Here is a 25,041-nt window from a genome sequence, read left to right as displayed (position 1 = left end):
AGGGCCAGTATGCTGCCCTGGGAACACCAATGTTGATGGGTAGGGTGGGAGAAATTGTATTATTCACAGAAACATATTGGAGCCTGTCAGTAAGGTAGGATTTGAGGTATTGTAGGGAGTGTCCTCTGACACCATAATGATGTAATTTAAGAAGAAGGTTTTGGTGGTTGACAGTGTCAAAGCTTTACGCAGGTCCACAAACAACCCAACAGGGAACTCATTTTTATCAAGAGCTGTATGAATCGAGTTAAGCATACTAATAAGTGCATCGTTAGTGCTTTGTTTGGGTCTGAATCCATATTGGCAAGGCTAAGTATATTGAGTTTGGCTAGATATGAGTAAAGCTGCTTATAGATTAGTTTTTCAAAAATTTTTGACAAGTTTGGCAGGATAGATATAGGTCTGTAGTTGTTAACATCTGTGAGATTACCACATTTGTGGACAGGCGTTACTCTCGCTTTTTTTTAGAATATCTGGGAAGGTTTGGAGTTCAAGTGACTTGTTGAAGAGCAAAGCAATAGCAGGGGCTAAAGATCTGGAGGCTTTTTTGTAAATTAAAGTTGGTATCTCCTCAAGGGCACCAGACTTGGTTTTAAGGGAACTGAGACCAACTGAAGAAGATTGGTTTTAAGAACACTGAGACCGTTCGCACACCAGTGGACTGTCCCTTTTTCAACCCTTCCTGTCCCCCTCATGTGCATGTCCAACCCATGCTAGTCATTCAGGGGACCCACCTTTTTTCATGTTGTGAGGTTTGGGGGTTGTAGGGTTGGTTCTGTACTCACCTGGTAAGGCTCCTGGCTGTGCTTGCAGGGTTTGAGCTCTGGCTCTTGGGTCCCGCCTATCTGGTAGAACTTGCGGGATAGTACCAGTGGAGTGCAGTGGTGCTATAGGCACAATTGGGGAACACTGTATTACCATCAGAGGTCTGTGGTTGTTACACGACCTACTTGCGAGCATAAGCATTCTTGCTGGTTCGTCCGTGGACTTCCAGGGCACACTAGCCTGTTTTCGTATAGCAGTTCCGGCCCGTCCTTGTTGTGGGGGTATGTGGGCCGGCGGGGCCGCTCTTAGCAGCTGCCTGGTGGTCACCCTCTGGCCGGTCTAGCCTGGCCTTGGGCCGGGCTTGGGGTGTAAAAGAGCTCCCAGTACCCCATCCAGCAGGTATCGAGCGGGGTTTCTCCGCCGTCGGTCGCCTGGGGCAGGTTTCTGGGCCTGCTGGGTTTTGTCGTGTTTCCGTTGGCCCTGTCTGGGGTCTGCCTGCTCCGTTTCTCTGCCTTTGCAGAAGGGAGTTGCTATTTACATGTTGCATGTTGCGGTGGTGCCTGTTGCTGCTGCTGCATGTGTGCATTGGTACCGTGTTTCACGGTGGCGTGTCCTTGTTCCTGTGTCCGATTGTGGTGTGGCACTTTGCTGTTGCTCTGTGCCTGGGGATTGCGTGGGGGTTTTTCTGTCCCTGCCTGATTGTCCACCCCTGGTTTTTTCCTGGGGTTTTTGTGCTTCTGCTCTTTCTTCCTGCCTCCTCTGCAGCAGGGGTGTTCTGCGTGTGTTCTTGGGCGTTTTTCAGCCTGTGTCCTGTGATGTGCTTCTTTGTCTCGGTCTTTTGCAGTTGTTCGTACCCCTTGGTTCGGGTACTGTTCTGGCGGCGACCCTTCCGCCTTCTTTGGTTTCCTAGCTTGCCCTGCTGGTTCCCTGGCATTGAACGCACATAGTAGTGCACCCAGAAAATAGTCAGTGATATTCGAATGAATGTTTTAGCTGCCAAAGAAAACAGATTTGAGATTAAATTCCTATGGATACCATCACATGTTGGCATCTCAAGGCATGACACTGTTGATATGCTTGCTAAGTCAGCTTGCAGAAAAACCAGTGGTAGAAATTGATATGGGTGTTTCATTAGCAGTGACAAAGAGAATACTTAAACAAATATCTAATGAAAATCTCACCGACCTAACAAATTCTCAAAGACCTGAAAGTTGTAGCATTAAATATTATGATAGATATCGTGAGGAGACCATTCACATATGAGACTAATAGAACAAGAACCCGGCAATGTGATGTTATAGTGGCCAGAATACGCCTGGATATAGGACGTATCTGGCAGCTTTCTCAAAACCCAAATGTCGAGTACACAATGTGTCAACTTTGTGAAAGAGAAAACATGCACTCTCTTGAACATTATATTGTAGAATGTCCCATACTGACTGACTTTCGCCCTCCTGGGCTAAGGTATGCTGAACTCTGTAGTTACTATATGAGTACTGGAACACTTGATGATATATTGGACTTGTATCCCAAAATTGACCGTGTAATGTATCAATCATACAATGTATGTATGTGATGTAACTATATAACCTGAGCTTGTAAAAGCACCTTCATCACCTTCAGTGATTAAGTGCTTAATTGCACACTAGTTTCTTTATCAGCTACCTCACCCTGTCAGGGTAAATGAGACAAATGTATGTGAATGCATGTATGTGTGTATATATGTATGTGTATGTGTGTGTGTGTATGTATATGTATGGGTATAAAGCAAATATGGAAGCTGATCAGAATTACATTTCACCTTTGTGAATGTACATTAATGACACTATGTAAAAGACACATCTAATACTTTATGTAGGGCGTACGTAAATCTGTGTATCTTGTATTTACGTATGTAGGTTAGCTTAGCATTTTAAAAGCACCGAATCACCTTCTGTGGTTGAGTGTTCAATAAACCCTTGAACTTGTATGTTTAACACTTCTCTAACCCTGTCCATGGAGGACAGAAGAAAATGTATATATGCTGGTTAGCATTGTAAATGTGTGGCCACGTCCTGTGGTAGAAAAAAAAAAAAAAAAAAAAAAAAAAAAAAAAAAAAAAAAAAAAAAAAAAAAAAAAAAAAAAAAACTGCCTCGCCAGGGCCTATATAGGCCTATACTGCCTCGCTAGGGCTTGTATAGGCCTATACTGCCTCGCTAGGGCTTGTATAGGCCTATACTACCTCGCCATGGCCTGTATAGGCCTATACTACCTCGCCAGGGCTTGTATAGGCCTATACTACCCTCGCCATGGCTTGTATAGGCCTATACTACCTCGCCATGGCCTGTATATGCCTATACTACCTCGCCAGGGCTTGTATAGGCCTATACTGCCTCGCTAGGGCTTGTATAGTCCTATACTGCCTCGCCAGGGCCTGTATAGGCCTATACTACCTCGCCAGGGCTTGTATAGGGCCTATACTACCTCGCCAGGGCCTGTATAGGCCTATACTACCTCGCCAGGGCTTGTATAGGCCTATACTACCTCGCCAGGGCCTGTACAGGCCTATACTACCTCGCCAGGGCTTGTATAGGCCTATACTACCTCGCCATGGCCTGTATAGGCCTATACTACCTCGCTAGGGTTTGTATAGGCCTATACTACCTCGCCATGGCCTGTATAGGCCTATACTACCTCGCCAGGGCTTGTATAGGCCTATACTACCTCGCCAGGGCTTGTATAGGCCTATTACTACCTCGCCATGGCCTGTATAGGCCTATACTACCTCGCTAGGGCTTTGTATAGGCCTATACTACCTCGCCAGGGCCTGTATAGGCCTATACTACCTCGCCAGGGCTGTATAGGCCTATACTACCTCGCCAGGGCCTGTATAGGCCTATACTACCTCGCCAGGGCTTGTATAGGCCTATACTACCTCGCCATGGCCTGTATAGGCCTATACTACCTCGCCAGGGCCTGTATAGGCCTATACTACCTCGCCAGGGCCTGTATAGGCCTATACTACCTCGCCAGGGCCTTATAGGCCTATACTACCTCGCCAGGGCTTGTATAGGCCTATACTACCTCGCCAGGGCTTGTATAGGCCTATACTACCTCGCCAGGGCTTGTATAGGCCTATACTACCTCGCCAGGGCTTGTATAGGCCTATACTACCTCGCCAGGGCTTGTATAGGCCTATACTACCTCGCCAGGGCTTGTATAGGCCTATACTACCTCGCCAGGGCTTGTATAGGCCTATACTGCCTCGTCAGGGCTTGTATAGGCCTATACTGCCTCGCCAGGGCCTGCAGACCAAGAGAAGCGGAAGTAGGCTCCTAGGGTGCCCACTGCGAGAAAGACTTCCTGACCCCGACGTCTAGAGTGTCTCTAGGACTGAGGGAAGAGGACGCCAGAGCAAGGGAGACTGAGGCAGGAAGCAGTGAGACACAGAATGAAAGAGGAAGAGGGAAGTTGAGGCACAGAAGGAGATAAAGAGAGTGAGACGCACCAGTGAATATCAGCACAATGGCGCAGCGGGAGGGAGGGGAGAGAGGGAGAGAGAGGGAGAGAGAGGGAGGGAGGGATAACCAGACACACACAATCTCTTATCATTTGTTCAGAAAGATGGAATGTTTTACTCACCCCCTCCCTCCTCCTCCCAGTCCCCCCCCTTCCCATCCCCTTCCCCATCCCCTCCCCACATCCCCCTTACCCTCCTTCTATCTATCGATGCATCTATTAACTTCCGTGACCTATAATACTAGTAACTAACTAGCGACGAGTTACTAAACAAGTTGGAGGCCGCTAGTACACACCACCAACATTGGTCTCTAGTACACACCATCAACATTGGTCTCTAGTACACACCACCAACATTGGTCTCTAGTACACACCATCAACATTGGTCTCTAGTACACACCACCAACATTGGTCTCTAGTACACACCACCAACATTGGTCTCTAGTACACACCACCAACATTGGTCTCTAGTACACACCACCAACATTGGTCTCTAGTACACACCACCAACATTGGTCTCTAGTACACACCACCAACATTGGTCTCTAGTACACACCACCAACATTGGTCTCTAGTACACACCATCAACATTGGTCTCTAGTACACACCATCAACATTGGTCTCTAGTTCACACCTCCAACATTGGTCTCTAGTACACACCTCCAACATTGGTCTCTAGTTCACACCTCCAACATTGGTCTCTAGTTCACACCACCAACATTGGTCTCTAGTACACACCACCAACATTGGTCTCTAGTACACACCACCAACATTGTCTCTAGTACACACCACCAACATTGGTCTCTAGTACACACCACCAACATTGGTCTCTAGTACACACCACCAACATTGGTCTCTAGTACACACCACCAACATTGGTCTCTAGTACACACCACCAACATTGGTCTCTAGTACACACCATCAACATGAGAGATACCTCACACAGTGACCAGGTAAGATGAGAGATATCTCACACAGGTGAGATGTGAGATATCTCACACAGGTAATATGAGAGATATCTCACACAGGTGAGATGAGAGATATCTCACACATGTGAGATGAGAGATATTTCACACAGGTAATATGAGAGATATCTCACACAGGTAATATGAGAGATATCTCACACAGGTGAGATAAGAGATATCTCAGACAGGTGAGATGAGAGATATCTCACACAGGTAAGATGAGAGATATCTCACACAGGTAATATGAGAGATATCTCACACAGGTAATATGAGAGATATCTCACACAGGTGAGATGTGAGATATCTCACACAGGTGAGATGAGAGATATCTCACACAGGTGAGATGTGAGATATCTCACACAGGTAATATGAGAGATATCTCACACAGGTGAGATGAGAGATATCTCACACATGTGAGATGAGAGATATTTCACACAGGTAATATGAGAGATATCTCACACAGGTAATATGAGAGATATCTCACACAGGTGAGATAAGAGATATCTCAGACAGGTGAGATGAGAGATATCTCACACAGGTAAGATGAGAGATATCTCACACAGGTAATATGAGAGATATCTCACACAGGTGAGATGTGAGATATCTCACACAGGTGAGATGAGAGATATCTCACACAGGTGAGATGTAAGATATCTCACACAGGTAATATGAGAGATAATCTCACACAGGTGAGATGTGAGATATTCTCACACAGGTGAGAAGAGAGATATCTCACACAGGTGAGATGTGAGATATCTCACACAGGTAATATGAGAGATATCTCACACAAGTGAGATGAGAGATATCTCACACAGGTGAGATGAGAGATATCTCACACAGGTGAGATGAGAGATATCTCACACAGGTGCGATGAGAGATATCTCACACAGTGACCAGAAAACTGTTCTGAAAGATTCGATCGTTAAATCTCCTGAAAAAATGGCATCCAATGGTGCCTTAAAGAAGATAGCGAGGCAAGAGTGACGCTCTACCCGTTGTTTTGATCAGTGGCACCGTTGTTTTGATCACTGGTAACTGTTGTTTTGATCAGTGACACCGTTATTTTGATCACTGGTACCGTTGTTTTGATCAGTGGCACCGTTGTTTTGATCAGTGAACACCGTTGTTTTGATGTGTGGCACCGTTGTTTTGATCTGTAGCCCCGTTGTTTTGATCAGGGAGTCACTGGCTGAGCGGACATAACATTGGACGTGTGATCCTGTGGTCCCGGTTCGGTCCCGGGCGCCGGCGAGAATAATGGGCAGAGTTTTCTTTCACCTGATGCCCCTGTTACCTAGCAGTAAATAGGTACCTGTGAGTTAGTCAGCTGTCACGGCTGCTTCCTGGGGGTGGAGGCCTGGTCAAGGACCGGGCCGCGGGGACATTAAGCCCCGAAATAAGCTCAAGATAACCTCAAGAAGATCACTGGCACCGTTGTTTTTATCCGTGGCACCGTTGTTTTGATAGTGGCAAAGACGTTTGGAACAGTGGCACCATTGTTTTTCATCACTGGCACCATTGTTTTGAACAGTTGCACTGTTCTTTGATCCATGGTGCCGATGTTTTGATCAGTTGCACCGTTGTTTTGATCAATAGCTCCGTTGTTTTTGAACAGTTGCCCGTTGTTTGATCAAAGGCCTTTTGTTTTGATCAGTAACACCGTTGTTTTGATCAGTTGCACTGTTGTCTTGATCAATTTCACTGTTGTTTTGATCAATAGCACCGTTGTTTTGAACAGTGACACAATTGTTTATATTAGTGGCATAGTTGTTTTGATCAGTTGCACCGTTCTTTTGATCCCGTGGTACCGTTGTTTTGAACATTGGCACAGATGTTGTTATCAGTGACGCCGTTATTTTGATGAGTGGCGCCGTTGTTTGATCTGTTTACACAATTGTTTTGATCAGTGGCACCGATGTTTGTTCTGTGGCACCGTTGTTTTGATCAGTGTCACAGTTGTTTTGATCTTTGACACCGGTTTTGATCACTGACACACCATTGTTTTGATCAATGCCACCGATGTTTTGATCATTAGTGCAGTTTTTTTTATCAGTGGCACCATTGTTTAGATCAATGGCACCGTTCTCTTGATAAGTGGCACCGTTGTTTTTGATCCGTCGCATCGTTGTTTTGATCAGTCGCACCGTTGTTTTGATCAGTGCAATCGTTGTTTTGATAAGTGGCACCGCTGTTTTGATCCGTCGCACCGTCGTTTTAATCTTCGGCATCGTTGTTTTGATGTGTGGCGCCATTGTTTTGATCAGTGACGCCGTTGTTTTAATCAGTTGCACCGTTGTTTTTGATCAGTTGAACCGTTCTTTGAATCGTGGTGCCGATGTTTTGATCAGTGTCACCGTTGTTTTGATCAATAGCACCGTTGTTTTGATCTGTGGCACCGTTGTTTTGATCAGTTGCACTGTTGTTTTGATCAGTGGCACTGTTGTTTTGATCAATAGCACTATTTTTTTGAACAGTGACACTGTTGTTTTGATCAGCGGCATAGTTGTTTTGATCAGTTGCACCGTTCTTTTGATCCGTGGTACCGTTGTTTTGAACAGTGGCACCGTTGTTTTGAACAGTGGCACGATTGTTTTGATAAGTGGCACCGTCACTTTTATCAGTGGCACCGTTGTTTTCATCAGTGGCGCCGTTGTTTTGATTCAGTTGCACCGTGGTTTTGATAAGAGGCACCGTTATTTTGATCAGTGGCACCGTTGTTTTGATCTGTTACACAATTGTTTTGATCAGTGGCACCGATGTTTTGTTCTGTGGCACCGTTGTTTTGATCAGTGTCACCGTTATTTTGATCTTTGACACCGCTGTTTTGATCACTGACACACCATTGTTTTGATCAGTGCCACCGATGTTTTGATCATTAGTGCAGTTTTTTATCAGTGGCATCACTGTTTTGATCTGTTGCACCGTTGTTTTTGATCACTGTCCTGTTGTTTTGATCAGTTGCACCGTTGTTTTGATCAGTTTCGCAGTTGTTTTGATCAGTTGCTCAGTTGTTTTGATCAGTTGCGCAGTTTTTTTGATCAGTCGCGCCGTTGTTTTGATAAGTAAGCAGTTGTTTTGATCAGTGGCACCGTTGTTTTCATCTGTTGCACCGTTGCTTTCATCAGTTGCACCGTTGTTTTGATCAGTGGCACTGTTGTTTTGATCAGTGGCACCGTTGTTTTTGAACAGCTGCACCGTGTTTTTGAGCAGGGGCACTTTTGTTTTGATAAATGGAACCGTTGTTTTGATCAGCGGCAACGTTGTTTTGATCAGTGGCACCATTGTTTTTATCAGTGGCACCTTCATTTTGATCAGCAGCACTGTTGTTTGATCAGTGGCACTGTTGTTTTATCTGTGGCACCGTTGTTTTGGTCTGTGACTATGTGGTTTTGATCTGTGGCACCATTGTTTTGATCAGCGGTACCGTTAATTCGATCAGTGGCACCGTTGTTTTCGTTCGTCACACCGTTGTTTTGATCAGTGAAACCGTTGTTTTCATCAATGGCACTGTTGTTTTGATCAGTGGCACCGTTGTTTTGATAACTTGCACCGTTGTTTTGATCAGTTGTACCGGTGTTTTTATCCGTGGCACTCTTGTTTTGATCGGTAGCACAGTTATGATCAGTGGCACCGTTGTTTTGATCAGTTGCACCGTTCTTTTGATCCGTGGTGCCGTTGTTTCAATCAGTGACACTGTTGTTTTGATCAGTTGCGCTGTTGTTTTGATAAGTGGCACCGTTGTTTTGATCAGTGTCACCGTTGTTTTCATTAGGGAGCCGGCGGCTGAGCGACATAACATTGGACGCGTGATCCTGTGGTCCCGGGTTCGGTCCCGGGCGCCGGCGAGAAATAATGGGCAGAAATTCTTTCACCCTGATGCCCCTGTACCTAGCAGTAAATAGGTACCTGGGAGTTAGCCAGCAGTCACGGGATGCTTCCTGGGGTGGAGGCCTGGTCGAGGACCGGGCCGACGGGGACACTTAGCCCGAAATCATCTCAAGATACCTCAAGATCACTGGCACCGTTGTTTTTTATCCGTGGCACCGTTGTTGTTGATCAGTGGCAAAGACGTTTGGAACAGTGGCACCATTGTTTTCATCACTGGCACCATTGTTTTGAACAGTTGCACTGTTCTTTTGACCCATGGTGCCGATGTTTTGATCAGTTGCACCGTTGTTTTGATCAATAGCTCCGTTGTTTTGAACAGTTGGTCGTTGTTTTGATCAAAGGCATCTTTGTTTTGATCAGTAACACCGTTGTCTTGATCAGTTGCACTGTTGTCCTGATCAATTTCACTGTTGTTTTGATCAATAGCACCGTTGTTTTGAACAGTGACACAATTGTTTTATCAGTGGCATAGTTGTTATGATCAGTTGCACCGTTCTTTTGATCCGTGGTACCGTTGTTTTGATCTTTGACACCGCTGTTTTGATCACTGCAACACCATTGTTTTGATCAGTGCCACCGATGTTTTGATTGATCATTAGTGCAGTTTTTATCAGTGGCACCATTGTTAGATCAATGGCACCGTTCTTTGATAAGTGGCACCGTTGCTTTTGATCCGTCGCATCAGTGACGCCGTTGTTTTAATCAGTTGCACCGTTGTTTTGATCAGTTGAAGCATTCTTTTGAATCGTGATGCCGATGTTTTGATCAGTGGCACCGTTGTTTTGATGGGGGCCTCGTAGCCTGGTGGATAGCGCGCAGGACTCGTAATTCTGTGGCGCGGGTTCGATTTCCCGCACGAGGCAGAAACAAATGGGCAAAAGTTTCTTTCACACCCTGAATGCCCCTGTTACCTAGCAGTAAATAGGTACCTGGGTGTTAGTTCAGCTGTCACGGGCTGCTTCCTGGGGGTGGAGGCCTGGTCGAGGACCGGGCCGCGGGGACACTAAGCCCCGAAATCATCTCAAGATAATCTCAAGATCAATAGCACCGTTGTTTTGATCTGTGGCACCATTGTTTGATCAGTTGCAGTGTTGTTTTGATCAGTGGCACTGTTGTTTTGATCAATAGCACCATTGTTTTTCAACAGTGACACTGTTGTTTTGATCAGTGGCATTGTTGTTTTGATCAGTTGCACCGTTCTTTTGATCCGTTGTACCATTGTTTTGAACAGTGGCACCGTTATTTTGAACAGTAACACGATTGTTTTGATAAGTGGCACGTTGTTTTTATCAGTGCACCGTTGTTTAGATCTGTATGTCCATTGTTTTGATTAGTTGCTCAGTTTGTTTTGATCAGTTGCGCAGTTGTTTTTGATCAGTGGCACCGTTGTTGTCATCAGTTGCACAGTTGTTTTCATCAGTTGCAACGTTGTTTTGAACAGCGGCACCGTTGTTTTGATTAGGGGCACTTTTGTTTTTGATCAATGGAACCGCTGTTTTGATCAGCGGCACCGTGGTTTTGATTAGTAGCACCATTGTTTTGATCAGTGGCACGTTCATTTTGATCAGCGGCACTGTTGTTTGACCAGTGGCACCGTGTGTTTTTGGTCTATGACTGTGGTTTTGATCAGTGCACCGTTGTTTTGATCAGCGGCACTGTTGTTTGATCAGTGGCACCGATGTTTTGGTCTGTGACTATGTGGTTTTGATCTGTGGCACCGTTGATTTGATCAGCGGCACCGTTGTTTTGATCAGTAGCACCGTTAGTTTTATCAGTGACACCGTTGTTTTGATCATTTGCACTGTTGTTTTGATAAGTTGCACCGTTGTTTTTATCCGTGGCCACTGTTGTTTGATACTGTAGCACCGTTGTTTTGATCAGTGGCACCGTTGATTTGATCAGTTGCACCGTTCTTTTGATCCGCGGTGCCATTGTTTTGATCAGTAAACACTGTTGTTTTGATCGGTTGCGCTGTTGTTTTGATCAGTGGCACGGTTGATTTGAACTGAAGCACAATTGTTTTGATCAGTGGCACAGTTGTTTTAATAATCGGCGCTGTTGTTTTGGTCAGCGACGCAGTTAAGTTGTTTTGTTCAGTAGCGTCGTTGTTTTGATAAGTGGCACCGTTTTTTATCAGTGGCACCGTGTTTTGATAAGCGGCACCGTTGATTTGATTAGTACATATCGTTGTTTTCATCAGCAGCACACATTGTTTTGATCAGTGGCACCGTTGTTTTGATTTGTTGCACCGTTGTTTTGATCAATGGCACCGTGGTTTTTGATCATTGGCGCCGTTGTTTTGATCCATTGCACAGTTATTACGATCAGTTGATCTGTTGCACTGTAGTTTTGATCTGTGACCATTATTGTTTTGATTAGTGCACAGGTTTTTTGATCAGTGGCACCATTGTTTTGATCAGAGGCACCGTTGTTTAGATAAGTGGCGCCGTTATTTTGATATGTGGCCCTGTTGTTTTGATCAGCAGCACAGTTGTGTTGATCAGTGGCACCGTTTCTTGAACAGCCGCACCGTTGTTTTGATCAGTGGCACCGTTATTTTGATCAATTGCACTGTGTTTTGATCAGTTTCATCTTTTTTTTATTAGTAGCACCATTGTTTTAATCAGTGGCACCACTATTTGATCAGTGGTGCCGTGTTTTATTCAGTGGCACCGTTCATGTGATAAGTAGCACCGTTGTTTTGATCAGTCGCACCGTTGTTTGTTCAGTGCAATCGTTGTTTGATAAGTGGCCCTGTTGTTTTGATCTGTGGCACCATTGTTTTGATAAGTGACGCGGTGTTTTAACCAGTTTCACCGCCGTTTTGATCAGTTGCACTGTTCTTTTGATCCGTGGTGCCGATGTTTTGATCAGTAGCACCGTTGTTTTGATCAGTGGCAACCGTTGTTTTGATCAGTGGCACCGTTGTTTTCATCAGTAGCACCGTTGTTTTGATCAGTGGCACCGTTGTTTTGATCTGTTGCATCGTTCTTTTGATCCGCGGTGCCGTTTTTTCGATCAGTAACATTGATGTTTTGATCAGTTGAGCTGTTTTTTTTGGCAGTGGCACGGTTGATTTGGTCTGAGGTGTTACCACCCTTGAGACTAGATAAGGTTCTTCTCCCCGCAGTGTAAAGAAATGATAATAAATCGGCCTTGCCAACAGATGTCTAGGGGTATAATTACATCACTGCATAAAATGGAGATCAATATATTTATGCTAAGGGGGACAAACATAACAACAAATAAATGTATAAATAATAGCCAGAAATATTCTTCAGCATGCAATATCATAGAATGAAATTAATTATTGAGACATGAGCAATGTCACCAGAACATGGATTAATCAATAGTAATACTCAAATCATCTAACCAGATAATTAACATTTATATGGGCTAAAATAACAGTGACCAATGACTTAGCTTAAAACACAACTCCTCTCGACAACAGCCGCCACGCTACTGCCCACACTTTGATCCGCAGGCCAAACGTCGACTAAACGTCATACCAGAAATCAACTAAACGTCCACATAAACATTGTGGAATTCTAATAACAAAATGCAGCACTAATATTCAAAACATTGTCAAACTAAAGAGTAGTAAACACTGGTACAACATTCCATACAATAATACGGCAACCAAATATGGGAATAAATAAAGGTAAAACTATAGACACTCGGTGACAACAATGTTCCCACACACTGGCCATATCCAAATATGGTCAACCGCCCACAAGGAGAAACTACATGAGAAATCTAACACCAAAAGCCTCACACACACTACACAGCATGCTATGTTATATATATAACATACAAAACCTTATATCATACAACTGGATGCAATATTAATTAGAGAACAAGACAATAACGTAATATGAGAATCAAGAGTAATGCCAGAATCTTAGTAAGATTCGTAACATGAGGCACAATTGTTTTGATCAGTTGCACCATTGTTTTCATTCGTCGCACCGTTGTTTTGATCAGTGGAACCGTTGTTTTCATAAGTGACACTGTTGTTTTGATCGGTGGCACCGTTGTTTTGATCATTAGCACCGTTGTTTTCATAAGTTGTACCGTTGTTTTTATCTGTGGCACCGTTGTTTTGATCCGTAGAACTGTTGTTTTGATCCGCAGAACTGTTGTTTTGATCAGTGGCACCGTTGTTTTGATCAGTTGCACCGTTCCTTTTGTTCCGTGGTGCCGTTGTTTCGATCTGAGACACTGTTGTTTTGATCAGTTGCGCTGTTGTTTTGATCAGTCGCACTGCTGTTTTGATCAGTGGTGCCTTTGTTATGATCAGTACGACGATTGTTTTGATCTGTGGCACCGTAGTTTTGATCTGTGACATTATTGTTTTGATTAGTGGCGCGGATGTTTGATCAGTGGCACTGATGTTTTGATCAGTGGCATCATTCTTTGATACAGGGCGCCGTTGTTTTGATCAGTGTCACCGTTGTGTTAATCAGTGGCACCGTTGTTTTTATCAGTTGCACAATTGTTTCAAACAGTGGCACCGTTGTTTCGATCAGTGGCATAGTGGTTTTGATTAGTAGCACTATTGTTTTAATCCGATGCACCGATGTTTTGATCTGATGCACCAATGTTTTGATCCGATGCACAGATGTTTTGATCAGTGGCACCAATGATTCGACGAATGGCACTGTGGAGCAGTTGTTTTGAACAGTGGCACATTTGTTTACATCAGTGGCACCGTTGATTTCATCGTTGTAACCGTTGTTTTCATCAGTGGCACCATTGTTTTGATCAGTGGCACCGTTTCTTTTATCAGTGGCACCGTTGTTTTTATCGGTGTCACTGTTGTTTTGATCAGTGGCACCATTGTTTTGATTAGTATCTTGATTGTTTTGATCATGTGCGCTGTTGTTTTGATTAGTGACGCAGTTATTTATATCAGTGGCACCGTTAATTTCACCTATGCACCGTTATTTTGATCAGTGGCACCGTTGTTTCGATCAGTGTCACCGTTTTTTTAAGTGGCACCATTGTTTTTATCAGTGGTATAGGTATTTTGATGAATGACACTGTTATTTTGATCCGTTGCATTGTTGTTTTGATCAGTGGCAAAGTTGTTTTGACAAGTGGCACCTCTGTTTTCATCATTGGCTCCGTTGTTGTGAACAGTGGCACCGTTATTTTGATCAGTGGTACCGTTGTTTTGATCAGTGGCACCGTTGTTTTGATCAGTGGCTCCAATGTTTTGATCTGTAGCGCAGTTGTTTGGATCCGTGGTACAGTTGTTTTGATATGAAGCACCATTGTTTTGTTCTGTTTTTTAATCATCGGCGCTTTTGTTTTGTTCAGCGACGCAGTTGTTTTGTTCAGTGGCGTCGTTGTTTTCATCAGTTGCACGGTTGTTTTGATCAGTGGCACCGTTTTTTATCAGTGGCACTGTTGTTTTGATCAACGGCACTATTGTTTTGATCAATACCATCGTTGTTTTGATCAGCAGCACCATTGTTTTGATCAGTGGCAGCGTTGTTTTGATCTGTGACTCCGTGATTTCTATCATTGGCACCGTCGTTTTCATCAGTGGCAACGTTGTTTTGATCAGTGGTGCCAGTATTTTGATCTGGGGGCACCATTGTTTGGTAAGTGGCACCGTTGTTTTGATCCGTTGCACCGTTTTTTATCTGTGGCACTGTTGTTTTGATCTGTTGTGCCATTGTTTTATCAGTTGCACCGTTCTTATGATCCGTGGTGACATTGTTTCGATCGGTGGCACTGTTATTTTGATCAGTGACGCTGTTGTTTTGACCAGTGGCACCGTTGTCGTGATCAGTGGCACCGTTGTTTGATCAGTGGCACCGTTGTTTTGGTTAGTGACTCCGTAAAATTTTGATCAGTGGCACTCTTGTTTTGATCAGTTGCACTATTGTTTAAATCAGCAGCACCGTATTTTTTATCATTGGCACCGTTGCTGTGATCAGTGGCTCCGTTATTTTAATCAGTTGCGCAGTTGTTTTGATCCGTGGCACCGTTGATTTTATCAGTTGCACCGCTGTTTTGATCAGTAGCACCGTTGTTTAGATCAGTGGCACCGTTGTTTTGATCAGTGGTACCGTTGTTTTCATCAGTGACGCAGTTGTTTTGATCAGTGGCACCGTTGTGTTTATCAGTTGCACCGATGTTTTGAACAGTGTTATTCTTGTTTTTTTCAGTGGCACCGTTGTTTTGAAAAGCGGCACTGTTGTTTTGATAATTGGCACTGTTGTTTTGATCAAAATCACCGTGGTTTTAATCAGCGGCACCGTTGTTTTGATCAACGGCGTCGTTTTTTTATAAGTAGCACCGTTATTTTGACCACTGGCGCCGTTGTTTTCATCAGTTGCCTTGTTGTTTTGATAAGTGGCACCGTTGTTTTAGTCTGTGACTATGTGATTTTGGTCAATGGCACAGTTGTTTTGATCAGCGGCACCGTTGTTTTGACCAGTAACACCGTTATTTTGATCTGTGGCGCCGTTGTTTTGATCAGTTGCACCGTTGTTTTGATAAGAAGCACCGTTGTTTTCATCCATCGCACCGTTGTTTTGATCAGTGGAACTGTTGTTTTCATCAGTTGCACTGTTGTTTTGATCAGTGGCACCGTTGTTTTGATCATTAGCACCGTTGTTTTGATCAGTGGCACAGTTGTTTTGATCAGTTGCACCGTTCTTTTGATCCGTGGTGCCGTTGTTTCGATCAGTGACACTGTTGTTTTGATCAGTTGCGCTGTTGTTTCGATCAGTGGTGCCTTTGTTATAATCAGTGGCAATATTGTTCTGATACTTGGCGCAGTTGTTTGATCAGTGGCGCTGTTGTTTTAATCAGTGGCACTGTTGTGTTGATTATCGGCACCATTGTGTTGATTATGGACCCCATTGTTTTGTTCAGTTGCAATGTTGTTTCAAACAGTGGCACCATTGTTTCGATCAGTGGCATTGTTGCTTTGATTAGTGGCACTGTTGTTTTGATCCGATCCACCGATGTTTGGTCCGATGCACCGATGTTTTGATCAGTGGCACCGATGTATCGACGAATGACACCACTGTTTTCATCAGTTGAGCAATTTTGAACAGTACCACGTTTGTTTCGATCAGTGCCACCGTTGTTTACATCACTGGCACCATTGTTTTCATCAGTGGCACCTTTGTTTTCATCAGTTGCACCGTATCTTTTATCAGTGGCACCGTTGTTTTTATTCGTGTCACCGTTGTTTTGATTAGTAGCATCATTGTTTTGATTAGTGGCACAGTTGTTTTGATCATCTGCGCTGTTGTTTGATCAGTGACGCAGTTATTTTGATCAGTGGCACCGTTAATTTCACCTGTGCACCGTTTTTTGAACAATGGCACCGTTGTTTTGATCAGTAGCTCCGATGTTTTGATTTGTAACGCACTTGTTTTGATCCGTGGCACCGTTGTTTAATCTGAGGCACAATTGTTTTGATCAGTGGCACAGTTGCTTTATTCATCAGCGTTGTTGCTTTGATCAGCGACGCAGTTGTTTTGATCAGTGGTGTCGTTGTTTTCATCGGTTGCACTGCTGTTTTGATTAGTGGAACCTTTTTATCAGTGGTACCGTTGTTTTGATCAGCGGCACCGTTGTTTTGATCAGTACAATCGTTGTTTTGATCAGCAGCACCGTTGTTTTGGTCAGTGGCTCCGTTGTTTTGATCAGCGAAACCCTTTTTTGATCGACAGCAACGTTGTTTTGATCTGTGGTGCCGTTGTTTTGATCAGGGCACCATTGTTTTGATAATTGGCACCGTGTTGTTTTGATCCGTCACACCGTTTTTTAAGTGTGGCACTGCTGTTTTGATCAATTGTGCCATTGTTTTATCAGTTGCACTGTTCTTTTGATCCTTGATGACGTTGTTTTGATCAGTAGCAATGTGTGTTTTGATCAGTGACGCTGTTGTTTTGATCAGGTGCACCGTTGTTTTGATCAGTAATGCCGTTGTTATGATTAGTGGCACCAATATTTTTATACGTAGAGCAGTTGATTTGATCAGTGGCGCCGTTTGTTTGATCAGTGGCGCTGTTCTTTTGATCAGTGGCACCGTCGTTTTGATCAGTGGCACCGTTGTTTAGATCTGTCGCACCGTTGTTTTGATCTGTGGCACCGTAGTTTTGATCTGCGACACCATTGTTTTGATTAGTGGTGCGGTTGTTTTGATTAGTGGCGCTGTTGTTTTGAGCAGTGGCACCGTTGTTTTAATCAATGGCACCATGGTTTTGATCATTGGCGCCGTGTTTTGATCCATGGCACCGTTGTTTAGATCAGTGGCGCCGTTGTTTTGATCTGTGGCCCGGTTGTTTTGATCAGCAGCATCGTTGTTTTGATCAGTAGCACCGTTGTTATGATCTGAGGCGCCGTCGCGTTAATCAGCGGCACCGTTGTTTTGATCAGTGGCATCGTTGTTTTGCATAGTGGAGTCGTTGTTTTGATCAGCGGCACCGTTGTTTACATCAGTGGTTACATTGTTTTGATCAGTGACACAATTGTTTTGATCAGCAGCACCGTTCTTTTGATCATTGGCACCGTTGCTTTGATCAGTGGCTTCGTTACTTTCATATGTTGCGCAGTTGTTTTGATCCGTGGCACCGTTGATTTTATCAGTTGCAGAGTTGTTTTGATCAGTTGCCCCGTTGTTTAGATCAGTGGCAACGGTGTTTTGATCAGCGGCGCTGTTGTTTTGATCATTGATGCAGTTAGTTTTGATCAATGGCACCGATGGTTTCATCAGTTGCACCGTTGTTTTGATTAGTAGCACTGTTGTTTGATCAGTGGCACCGTGGTTATGAACAGCGGCACCGTTGTTTTGATCAGTGGCACCATTGTTTTGATCAGCGGCACTGTTGTTTGACCTGCGGCACCGTTGTTTTGGTCTGTGACTCCGTGATTTTGATCAGTAGCACCGTTATTTTCATCAGTGGCGCCGTTGTTTTGATCAGTGGCACCGTTGTTTTGATAGGTGGTTCCGTTGTTTTCATCCGTCGCACCGTTGTTTTGATCAGTGGAACCGTTGTTTTTATCAGTTACACCGTTGTTTTGATCCATAGCACCATTGTTTTGATCAGTGGCACCGTTGTTTTGATCAATGACGCAGTGGTTTTGATCAGTTACACCGTTGTTTTGATCAGTTGCACTGTTGTTTTTATCCGTGGCACCGTCGTTTTGATCCGTAGCACCGTAGTTCTGATCATTGGCACCGTTGTTTTGATCAGTGACGCAGCTGTTTTGATCAGTGGCACCGTTGTTTTCGTCAGCTGCACCGTTGTTTTGATCAGTAGTACTGTTTATTTTATCAGTGGCACCGTTGTTTTCAACAGCGGCACTGTTGTTTTGATCAGTGGCACTGTTGTTTTGATCAATGGCACAGTTATTTTCATCAGTTGCACCGTTGTTTTGATCAGTTGTACTGTTTTTTTGGTCAGTGGCACCGTTGTTTTGAACAGCGGCACCGTTGTTTTGATCAATGGAACCATTGTTTTGATCAGTGCCACCTTTATTTTGATCAGCGGCACTGTTGTTTGTTCATTGGCACCGTTGTTTTGGTCTGTGACTCCGTGGTTTTGAACAAGCGCACCGTTGTTTTGATCAGCGGCACTGTAGTTTGTTCAGTGGCACCGTTGTTTTGGTCTGTGACTATGTGGTTTTGATCAGTGGCACCGTTGTTTCAATCAGTGGCACCGTTGTTTTGATCAGTAGCAATGTTATTTTGATCAGTGGCGCCGTTGTTTTGATCAGTTGCACCGTTGTTTTGATAAGTGGCACCGTGGTTTTGGAACTTGACTATGTGATTTTGATGAGCAGCACCGTTGCTTTGATCAGTTGCACCGTTATTTTGATAATTGGTGCTATTGTTTTGATTAGTTGCACAGTTGTTTTGATAAGAGGCACCGTTGTTTTCATCCATCGCATCGTTGTTTTTATTAGTGGAACCGTTGTTTTTATCAGTTGCACCGTTGTTTTGATAAGAGGCCGTTGTTTTCATCCGTCGCAGCGTTGTTTTGATCAGTGGAACCGTTGTTTTCATCAGTGCCACTGTTGTTTTGATCAGTGGCACCGTTGTTTTGATCATTGGCACCGTTGTTTTGATTAGTGACGCCATTGTTTTTATCCGTATCACCGTTGTTTTGATCCGTAGCACAGTTGTTTTGATCAGTGGCACCGTTGTTTTGATCTGTTGCACCGTTTTTTTTATCCGTGGTGCCGTTGTTTCGATCAGTGACACTGTTGTTTTGATCAGTTGCGCTGTTGTTGTGATCAGTGGCACTGTTGTTTTGATCAGTGGTGCCTTTGTTATAATCAGTGGCACCATTGTTTTGATACGTGGCGCAGTTGTTTTGATCAGTGGTGCCGTTGTTTTGATCAGTGGCGCTGTTGTTTTGATCAGTGCCACCGTTGTGTTGATCATTGGCACCGTTACTTTGATCGGTTGCACTGTTGTTTCAAACAGTGGCACCGTTGTTTCGATCAGTGGCATAGTTTTTTGATCAATGGCACTGTTGTTTTGATCCGATGCACCGATGTTTTGATCCGATGCACCGATGTTTTAATCAGTGGCACCAATGTTTCGACGAATGGCACCACTGTTTTCATCAGTGGAGCCATTGTCTTGAACAGGGGCACCTTTGTTTGGATCAGTGCCACCGTTGTTTTCATCATTGGCACCGTTGTTTTCATCAATGGCACCGTATCTTTTTCAGTGGCACCGTTGTTTTTGTCCGTGTCACCGTTGTTTTGACCAGTGGCACCATTGTTTTGATTAGTGGCTCAGCTGTTTTGATCATCTGCGCTGTTCTTTTGATCAGTGACGCAGTTATTTTGATCTATGGCACCGTTAATTTCACCTGTGCACCGTTTTTTTGAACAGTTGCACCATTGTTTTTATCAGTGGCATAGTTGTTTTGATAAGTGGCATTGTTGTTTTGATCTGTTGCACCGTTGTTTTGATCAGTCGCACTGTTGTTTTGACGAGTGGCACCTGTTTTCATCAGTGGAGCCGTTGTTTTGAACATTGGCACCCTTGTTTTGGTCAGTTGCATTGTTGTTTTGGCTAGTGGCACCGTTGTTTTGATCAGCTGCACCGTTATTTTGATCAGTGGCACCGTTGTTTTGATCATTTGCACCGTTGTTTTGATAAGAGGCCTCGTTGTTTTCATCCGTCGCACCGTTGTTTTGATCAGTGGAACCGTTGTTTTCATCAGTGGCACTGCTGTTTTGATCAGTGGTGCCTTTTGTTATAATCAATGGCACCATTGTTTTGATACGTGGGACAGTTGTTTTCATCAGTGGCGCCGTTGTTTTGATCAATGGCGCTGTTGTTTTGATCAGTAGCACATCTCTTTGTCATTTTCTGTGTACCTGTCCTCACCCGTTTTAAGTTTCATCACCTGTTCTTTCACTGTTGTTTTCCTCTTGATATGGCTGTAGAGTAGCTTAGGATCGGTCTTGGCTTTGTTAGCTATATTATTTTCATACTGTCTCTGCTTCTCTTCTCACACTGACATTCTCATTCCTGGTTCTCTGGTATCTCTCTCTGCTTTCTGCTGTTCTGTTATTTCGGAAGTTCCTCCAAACCCTTCTGTTTTTTGCTTCCATACTTGCCCTATTAAACCGCGGTTTCTTCTTTTGGTTCTTATTTTTTTTTGGGGGGAGGATAAACCTGTCTAATGTCTCCTGACACTTTTGGATGACATAGTCCATCGTGGCTTCCAACTTATCTACCCTTATCCGACTCATTCATGGTGAATATCAGATCAAGCATAGCTGGATCATCCTCTCCTCTCATTCTTGTCGGTCCCTTGATGTGTTGACTTAGATAGTTTCTTATTGCAACGTCCAGCAGCTTAGCTCTCCATGTGTCTGGGCCTCCGTGTGGGTCTCTGGTCTCCCAATTTATCTTCCCGTGGTTGAAGTCTTCCATGATTAGTAGTCTGAACCTGTTCCTTCTAGTGACAGAAGCTGCTCTCTCCATTATATTAATAGTGGCTATGTTGTTTCTGTCATATTCCTGTCTGGGTCTTCTGTTATTTGGTGAGAGGGGGGGGGGGGGTTATGTATGACTACTACTATAATTTTGTGTCCCCCCAATTGCTATGGTACCTGTTATGTAGTCACTGAAACATTCACAACCCTGGATAACCATCTCTTCAAAACTCCATTCTCTTTTTATCAGCAGAGCTACTCCTCCTCCATTTCTTCCTTCCCTCTCTTTCCTAACTAAATAGTATTCCTGCAGGAACACTGCATTTGTTATGGGTTTCGATAGTTTTGTTTCTATGAGTGCTATTATATCTGGATTTTCATCTCTTGCCCATTCTCCAAGTTCACTGGATTTATTTGTAATTCCATCTATATTTGTATACATTGCCATAAAACTCACTTTCTCCTGCCTATTCTTGTTGGTCTTGCTGCTGATGGAGGAAGTCGTTCCATAGGTGTGGGAATTTGTGAGTTGTTTAACAGGGTCTCAGAGGACTCTGTGCCGAGGGTTGGGGGAGAGGGGGGGGGCAAGGGAAGGGGGGGAAAGGGAAGGAAAGGGATGAAGGGAAAAGGGGAGACAGGGAGAGTATGGGGTGTGGGGGAAGGGGGGGACATGGAGGGTATGTGGTGAGGGGGAGGGAGGGTTGAATGAAAATGTGAATGAGGACAGGGAGGGTTCAGGGTAAGAAGAGTTTATATGGGTTGGAAGTTGAGGGTGTTGTCCTCTATTCTGGGGTTTCTGGGGTGCAGGTTGGAAGTTCCCCACTCCCCTCTGGGACTGTTGTGTTTGGGGTTTTGGTTCCCTGGTTCTCTCCTCTCCCTCTTCACTTCTTCCTTGCTTCTGCTGTCATTACTCTCTCTTCCCCTCATTATGTCCCTCTGGAGGAATACTTTCATGTAAACCTTTCACACAGAACAGCTGACTCTTCCTTGCTAGAATTGCCTCCTTAAAGATCTCATTTTTAAAAACTATCTTTATCAGGCAATCGCTGTCCTTGTTGTACCAACCTAGCCTGAAAAACAATCTCTATGCTTTTTCCAACCCGTTCCATCTGTAACCCTTGTAGGATCCCTCTCACTGCCGCAATGTCCTTACCATTCCATTATGTTTTACTGGAGCCTTCCCGTTCATTAATGCCCACTGATCTTTTCCTCTCCAGCAGCTGACTAGTGCACCTTGCTGCTTCTTGTGAGGTGGCTGCTTTCATGGCTACTTCCTTCACTGTGGATATTGCATCTGGATTTTTTCTTAGCATTTCTGCAAATGTTGCATGTACAGTGGCAGTCCCTTTCATTGATACATTTCCATCTTTTCTTGGTATGATTATCTGATGCTGAGCCTAATGATTATTGTTCTTTTTGAGTTTCCTTATCTCCTCATTTGCTTCTAACAGCTCACTATGCAGGTTGCTTAGTGTATTCCTCATTTCCTACATTTCCTTGCTGATATCCTCACAAATTTGGTCAAACATCTCCTTCATTTGGTCACTCTGACTCTTCCCTGTGCCAGTCGTGTGTCTACCTGTCACGTTTGTTCCTTACCTACTATGTTGTGCTAGGGTTAGTCAGGAAGGAGCAGAGAAAAGGAAAGAGACAGAGTGAGAGAGGGAGTGAGAGAGAGAGAGAGAGAGAGAGAGAGAGAGAGAGAGAGAGAGGAGAGAGAGAGAGAGAGAGAGAGAGAGAGAGAGAGAGAGAGAGAGAGAGAGAGAGAGAGAGAGAGAGAGAGAGAGAGAGAGAGAGAGAGAGAGAGAGAGAGAGAGAGAGAGAGAGAGAGAGAGAGAGAGAACGTGTGTGTGTGTATGTGTGTACTCACCTAGTTGTGCTTGGGGGATTGAGCTTTGGCTCTTTGGTCCCGCCTTTCACCAGTCAATCTACTGGAGTACAGATTCCTATGCTTCGCAAGCTCCATCATATCTACATTTGAAACTGTGTATGGAGTCAGCCTCCGCCACATCACTTCCTAGTGCATTCCATTTACTAACTACTCTGACACTGAAAAAGTTCTTTCTAATGTCTCTGTGGTTCATTTGGGTACTTAGCTTCCACTTGTGTCTCCTTGTGCGTGTACCACCTGTGTTAAATAATCCATCCTTGTCTACCCTGTCAATTCGCCCTGAGAATTTTGTATGTGGTGATCATGTCTTCCCTAGCTCTTCTGTCTTCCAGCGACATGAAGTGCAGTTCACGTAGTCTGTCCTCATAACTCATGGCTCTTACTTCTGGGACTAGCCTAGTGGCATACCTCTGAACTTTTCCAGCTTCGTCTTGTGCTTGACTAGATACGGACTCCATGTTGGGGCCGCATACTCCAGGATTGGTCTTACATATGTGGTATACAAGGTTCTGAAGGATTCCTTACACAGGTTTCTGAAAGCAGTTCTGATGTTAGCCACCAGGGCGCCTGACAGCTGGGTGGACAGCGCTTCGGATTCGTAGTCCTGAGGTTCCGGGTTCGATCCCTGGTGGAGTCGGAGACAAATGAGCAAAATGTTTCTTTTATCCTGATGCCCCTGTTACCTATCAGTAAATAGGTACCTGGAGTTAGACAGCTGCTATGGGCTGCTTCCTGGGGCTGGAGGCCAGGTCGAGGACCGGGCCGCGGGGACACTAAACCCCGAAATCATCTCAAGATAACCTCATGAAGCCTTGCATAGGCCGCTGATGTTATTCTTTTGATGTGGGCTTCAGGAGACAGGTTTGGCGTGATATCAACTCCCAGATCTTTCTCTCTGTCTCTCAGTCCGTTTCGTGAAAACTTCATCTCCCATTCGGTATCCAGTGACTGGCCTCCTAGTTCCTCCTCCTAGTTTCTTTACCTTACATTTCCTTGGGTTGAACTTTAGTAGCCATTTTTCAGACCATTCCTTCAGTTTGTCTAGGTCATCTTGTAGCTTCATACTATCCTCCTCTGTCTTGATCCTCCTCATTATTTTTGCATCATCAGCAAACATCGAGAGGAACGAGTCAATTCCTTCTGGGAGATCATTTACGTAGATCAGAAAGAGTATTAGTCCGAGGACTGATCCCTGTGGGACTCCACTGGTGACTCCCTGCCACTCCGAGACCTCACCCCTCACGGTGACTCGCTGTGTCCTGTTGCTTAGGTACTCTCTTATCCAGCGGAGTACCTTCACTTTCACTCCTGCCTGCATCTCCAGTTTGTGCACAAGTCTCTTATGTGGTACTGTGTCAAAAGCTTTCTGGCAGTCCAAAAATATGCAGTCTGCCCAGCCCTCTCTCTCTTGCCAGATTTTGTTGCCTGGTCATAGAACTCAATTAAACTTGTTAAGCATGATTTGTCATCTCTGAACCCATGCTGACGTGTTAAACAGTTTATCTTTATTTACCTCTGTCAATTCCTCTGAGTATTTTGTAGGTAGTGATCATGTCTCCCCTTACTCTTCTGTCTTCCACTGTCGTGAGGTGCATCTCCCGCAGCGTTTCCTCGTAGCTCATGCCTTTTAGTTATGGGCCTAGCTTAGTGGCATACCTCTGAACTTTTTCCAGCTTTGTCTTGTGCTTGACAAGGTACGGGCTCCATGCTGGGGCCGCATACTCCAGGATTGGTTTTACATACCTAGTATACAATGTTCTGAACGATTTCTTACACAGGTTCCTGAAGGCTGTTCTGATGTTAGCAAGCCTCCCGTATGCCGCAGATGTAATTCTTTTTAAGTGGGCTTCAGGAGACAGGTTTGGTATGATATCAACTCCTAGATCTTTCTCTCTATCCGTTTCATTAAGTACTTCATCTCCCATTCTGTATCCTGTGTCAGGCCTCCTGTTTCCACCACCTAGTTTCATTACTTTGCATTTACTCGGTGTTACGGACCCGAGCCCAGCGTCCAAGCACGGAGCAGTGACGACCGCGCCATCTGTGGGTCAGCTCCCGAAACCCCCTCCAAATGGACGGTGCCATCTAGTGAGGACGAG

At 44.4% G+C, this 25,041-nt stretch overlaps 6 protein-coding genes across 6 annotated transcripts; all 6 read right to left on the bottom strand.

Annotated features, from left to right (window-relative positions):
• Window positions 1–7,506: 7,506 nt before the first annotated feature.
• On the bottom strand, window positions 7,507–8,535 carry LOC138351192 (putative uncharacterized protein DDB_G0286901). Its single transcript, XM_069302833.1, has 2 exons — window positions 8,194–8,535; window positions 7,507–7,953 (listed from the first exon to the last, which is right to left on the bottom strand). Exons 1-2 carry the CDS (start codon window positions 8,533–8,535, stop codon window positions 7,507–7,509), a joined length of 789 nt encoding a protein of 262 aa, XP_069158934.1.
• Window positions 8,536–8,540: 5 nt separating this feature from the next.
• LOC138351191 (uncharacterized) lies at window positions 8,541–9,740 on the bottom strand. Its single transcript, XM_069302832.1, has 2 exons — window positions 9,630–9,740; window positions 8,541–8,885 (listed from the first exon to the last, which is right to left on the bottom strand). Exons 1-2 carry the CDS (start codon window positions 9,738–9,740, stop codon window positions 8,541–8,543), a joined length of 456 nt encoding a protein of 151 aa, XP_069158933.1.
• A 3,786-nt stretch (window positions 9,741–13,526) lies between these two features.
• Window positions 13,527–14,801, bottom strand: LOC138351190 (putative uncharacterized protein DDB_G0286901). Its single transcript, XM_069302831.1, has 3 exons — window positions 14,567–14,801; window positions 14,224–14,340; window positions 13,527–14,050 (listed from the first exon to the last, which is right to left on the bottom strand). The coding sequence occupies exons 1-3, from the start codon at window positions 14,799–14,801 to the stop codon at window positions 13,527–13,529; spliced, it is 876 nt and encodes a 291-aa protein (XP_069158932.1).
• A 696-nt stretch (window positions 14,802–15,497) lies between these two features.
• On the bottom strand, window positions 15,498–17,860 carry LOC138351189 (probable serine/threonine-protein kinase clkA). The gene is made up of 4 exons (XM_069302830.1): window positions 17,512–17,860; window positions 17,051–17,251; window positions 16,119–16,382; window positions 15,498–15,868 (listed from the first exon to the last, which is right to left on the bottom strand). The coding sequence occupies exons 1-4, from the start codon at window positions 17,858–17,860 to the stop codon at window positions 15,498–15,500; spliced, it is 1,185 nt and encodes a 394-aa protein (XP_069158931.1).
• A 20-nt stretch (window positions 17,861–17,880) lies between these two features.
• On the bottom strand, window positions 17,881–19,036 carry LOC138351188 (GATA zinc finger domain-containing protein 14-like). Its single transcript, XM_069302829.1, has 2 exons — window positions 18,811–19,036; window positions 17,881–18,623 (listed from the first exon to the last, which is right to left on the bottom strand). The coding sequence occupies exons 1-2, from the start codon at window positions 19,034–19,036 to the stop codon at window positions 17,881–17,883; spliced, it is 969 nt and encodes a 322-aa protein (XP_069158930.1).
• Window positions 19,037–19,073: 37 nt separating this feature from the next.
• LOC138351187 (putative uncharacterized protein DDB_G0286901) lies at window positions 19,074–22,364 on the bottom strand. The gene is made up of 3 exons (XM_069302828.1): window positions 22,223–22,364; window positions 20,108–20,357; window positions 19,074–19,563 (listed from the first exon to the last, which is right to left on the bottom strand). Exons 1-3 carry the CDS (start codon window positions 22,362–22,364, stop codon window positions 19,074–19,076), a joined length of 882 nt encoding a protein of 293 aa, XP_069158929.1.
• Between the last annotated feature and the right edge of the window lie 2,677 nt (window positions 22,365–25,041).

Source organism: Procambarus clarkii, chromosome 48 (genome assembly GCF_040958095.1).
Source record: "Procambarus clarkii isolate CNS0578487 chromosome 48, FALCON_Pclarkii_2.0, whole genome shotgun sequence".
Lineage (NCBI taxonomy): Eukaryota > Metazoa > Arthropoda > Malacostraca > Decapoda > Cambaridae > Procambarus > Procambarus clarkii.
This window is presented reverse-complemented; position numbering and strand designations above follow the sequence as displayed.

What these genes read in the sequence shown, in the direction of transcription:
- LOC138351189 (XM_069302830.1), bottom strand. Translation starts at nt 17,860, where the DNA reads ATGAAACCATCGGTGCCATTGATCAAAACTAACTGCATCAATGATCAA. An exon ending in TGCCACTGATCAAAACAACG is followed by an intron (nt 17,252 to 17,511) that starts GTGCCGCTGATT and finishes ATGGTGTCGCAG; the next exon opens with ATCAAAACTACGGTGCCACA. An exon ending in CATTACTGATCAAAACAACG is followed by an intron (nt 16,383 to 17,050) that starts GTGCACCTGATC and finishes ACAACAGCGCAG; the next exon opens with ATGATCAAAACAACTGTGCC.
- LOC138351192 (XM_069302833.1), bottom strand. Translation starts at nt 8,535, where the DNA reads ATGAAGGTGCCACTGATAAAAACAATGGTGCCACTGATCAAAACAACG. An exon ending in CGAAACTGATCAAAACAACG is followed by an intron (nt 7,954 to 8,193) that starts GTGCAACTGATC and finishes ATTGTGTAACAG; the next exon opens with ATCAAAACAACGGTGCCACT.
- LOC138351191 (XM_069302832.1), bottom strand. Translation starts at nt 9,740, where the DNA reads ATGGTGCCACTGATAAAAACTGCACTAATGATCAATCAAAACATCGGT. An exon ending in TGTCAAAGATCAAAACAACG is followed by an intron (nt 8,886 to 9,629) that starts GTACCACGGATC and finishes ACGGATCAAAAG; the next exon opens with AACGGTGCAACTGATCAAAA.
- LOC138351187 (XM_069302828.1), bottom strand. Translation starts at nt 22,364, where the DNA reads ATGCTAAGAAAAAATCCAGATGCAATATCCACAGTGAAGGAAGTAGCC. An exon ending in TAATGAACGGGAAGGCTCCA is followed by an intron (nt 20,358 to 22,222) that starts GTAAAACATAAT and finishes TTATAACAAAAG; the next exon opens with GCACCACTGATCAAAACAGC. An exon ending in GGCTCCACTGATGAAAACAG is followed by an intron (nt 19,564 to 20,107) that starts GTGCCACTCGTC and finishes TTGAAACAACAG; the next exon opens with TGCAACCGATCAAAGTAACG.
- LOC138351188 (XM_069302829.1), bottom strand. Translation starts at nt 19,036, where the DNA reads ATGGATGAAAACAACGGTGCCTCTTATCAAAACAACTGTGCAACTAAT. An exon ending in TGCTACTGATCAAAACAACG is followed by an intron (nt 18,624 to 18,810) that starts GTGCCACTGATT and finishes ATCAAAATAAAG; the next exon opens with GTGGCACTGATCAAAACAAT.
- LOC138351190 (XM_069302831.1), bottom strand. Translation starts at nt 14,801, where the DNA reads ATGGCACAACAGATCAAAACAACAGTGCCACAGATAAAAAACGGTGCA. An exon ending in TGCTGATCAAAACAACGATG is followed by an intron (nt 14,341 to 14,566) that starts GTATTGATCAAA and finishes ACTGCGCTACAG; the next exon opens with ATCAAAACATTGGAGCCACT. An exon ending in AGCCAATGATGAAAACAGAG is followed by an intron (nt 14,051 to 14,223) that starts GTGCCACTTGTC and finishes AACGGTGCATAG; the next exon opens with GTGAAATTAACGGTGCCACT.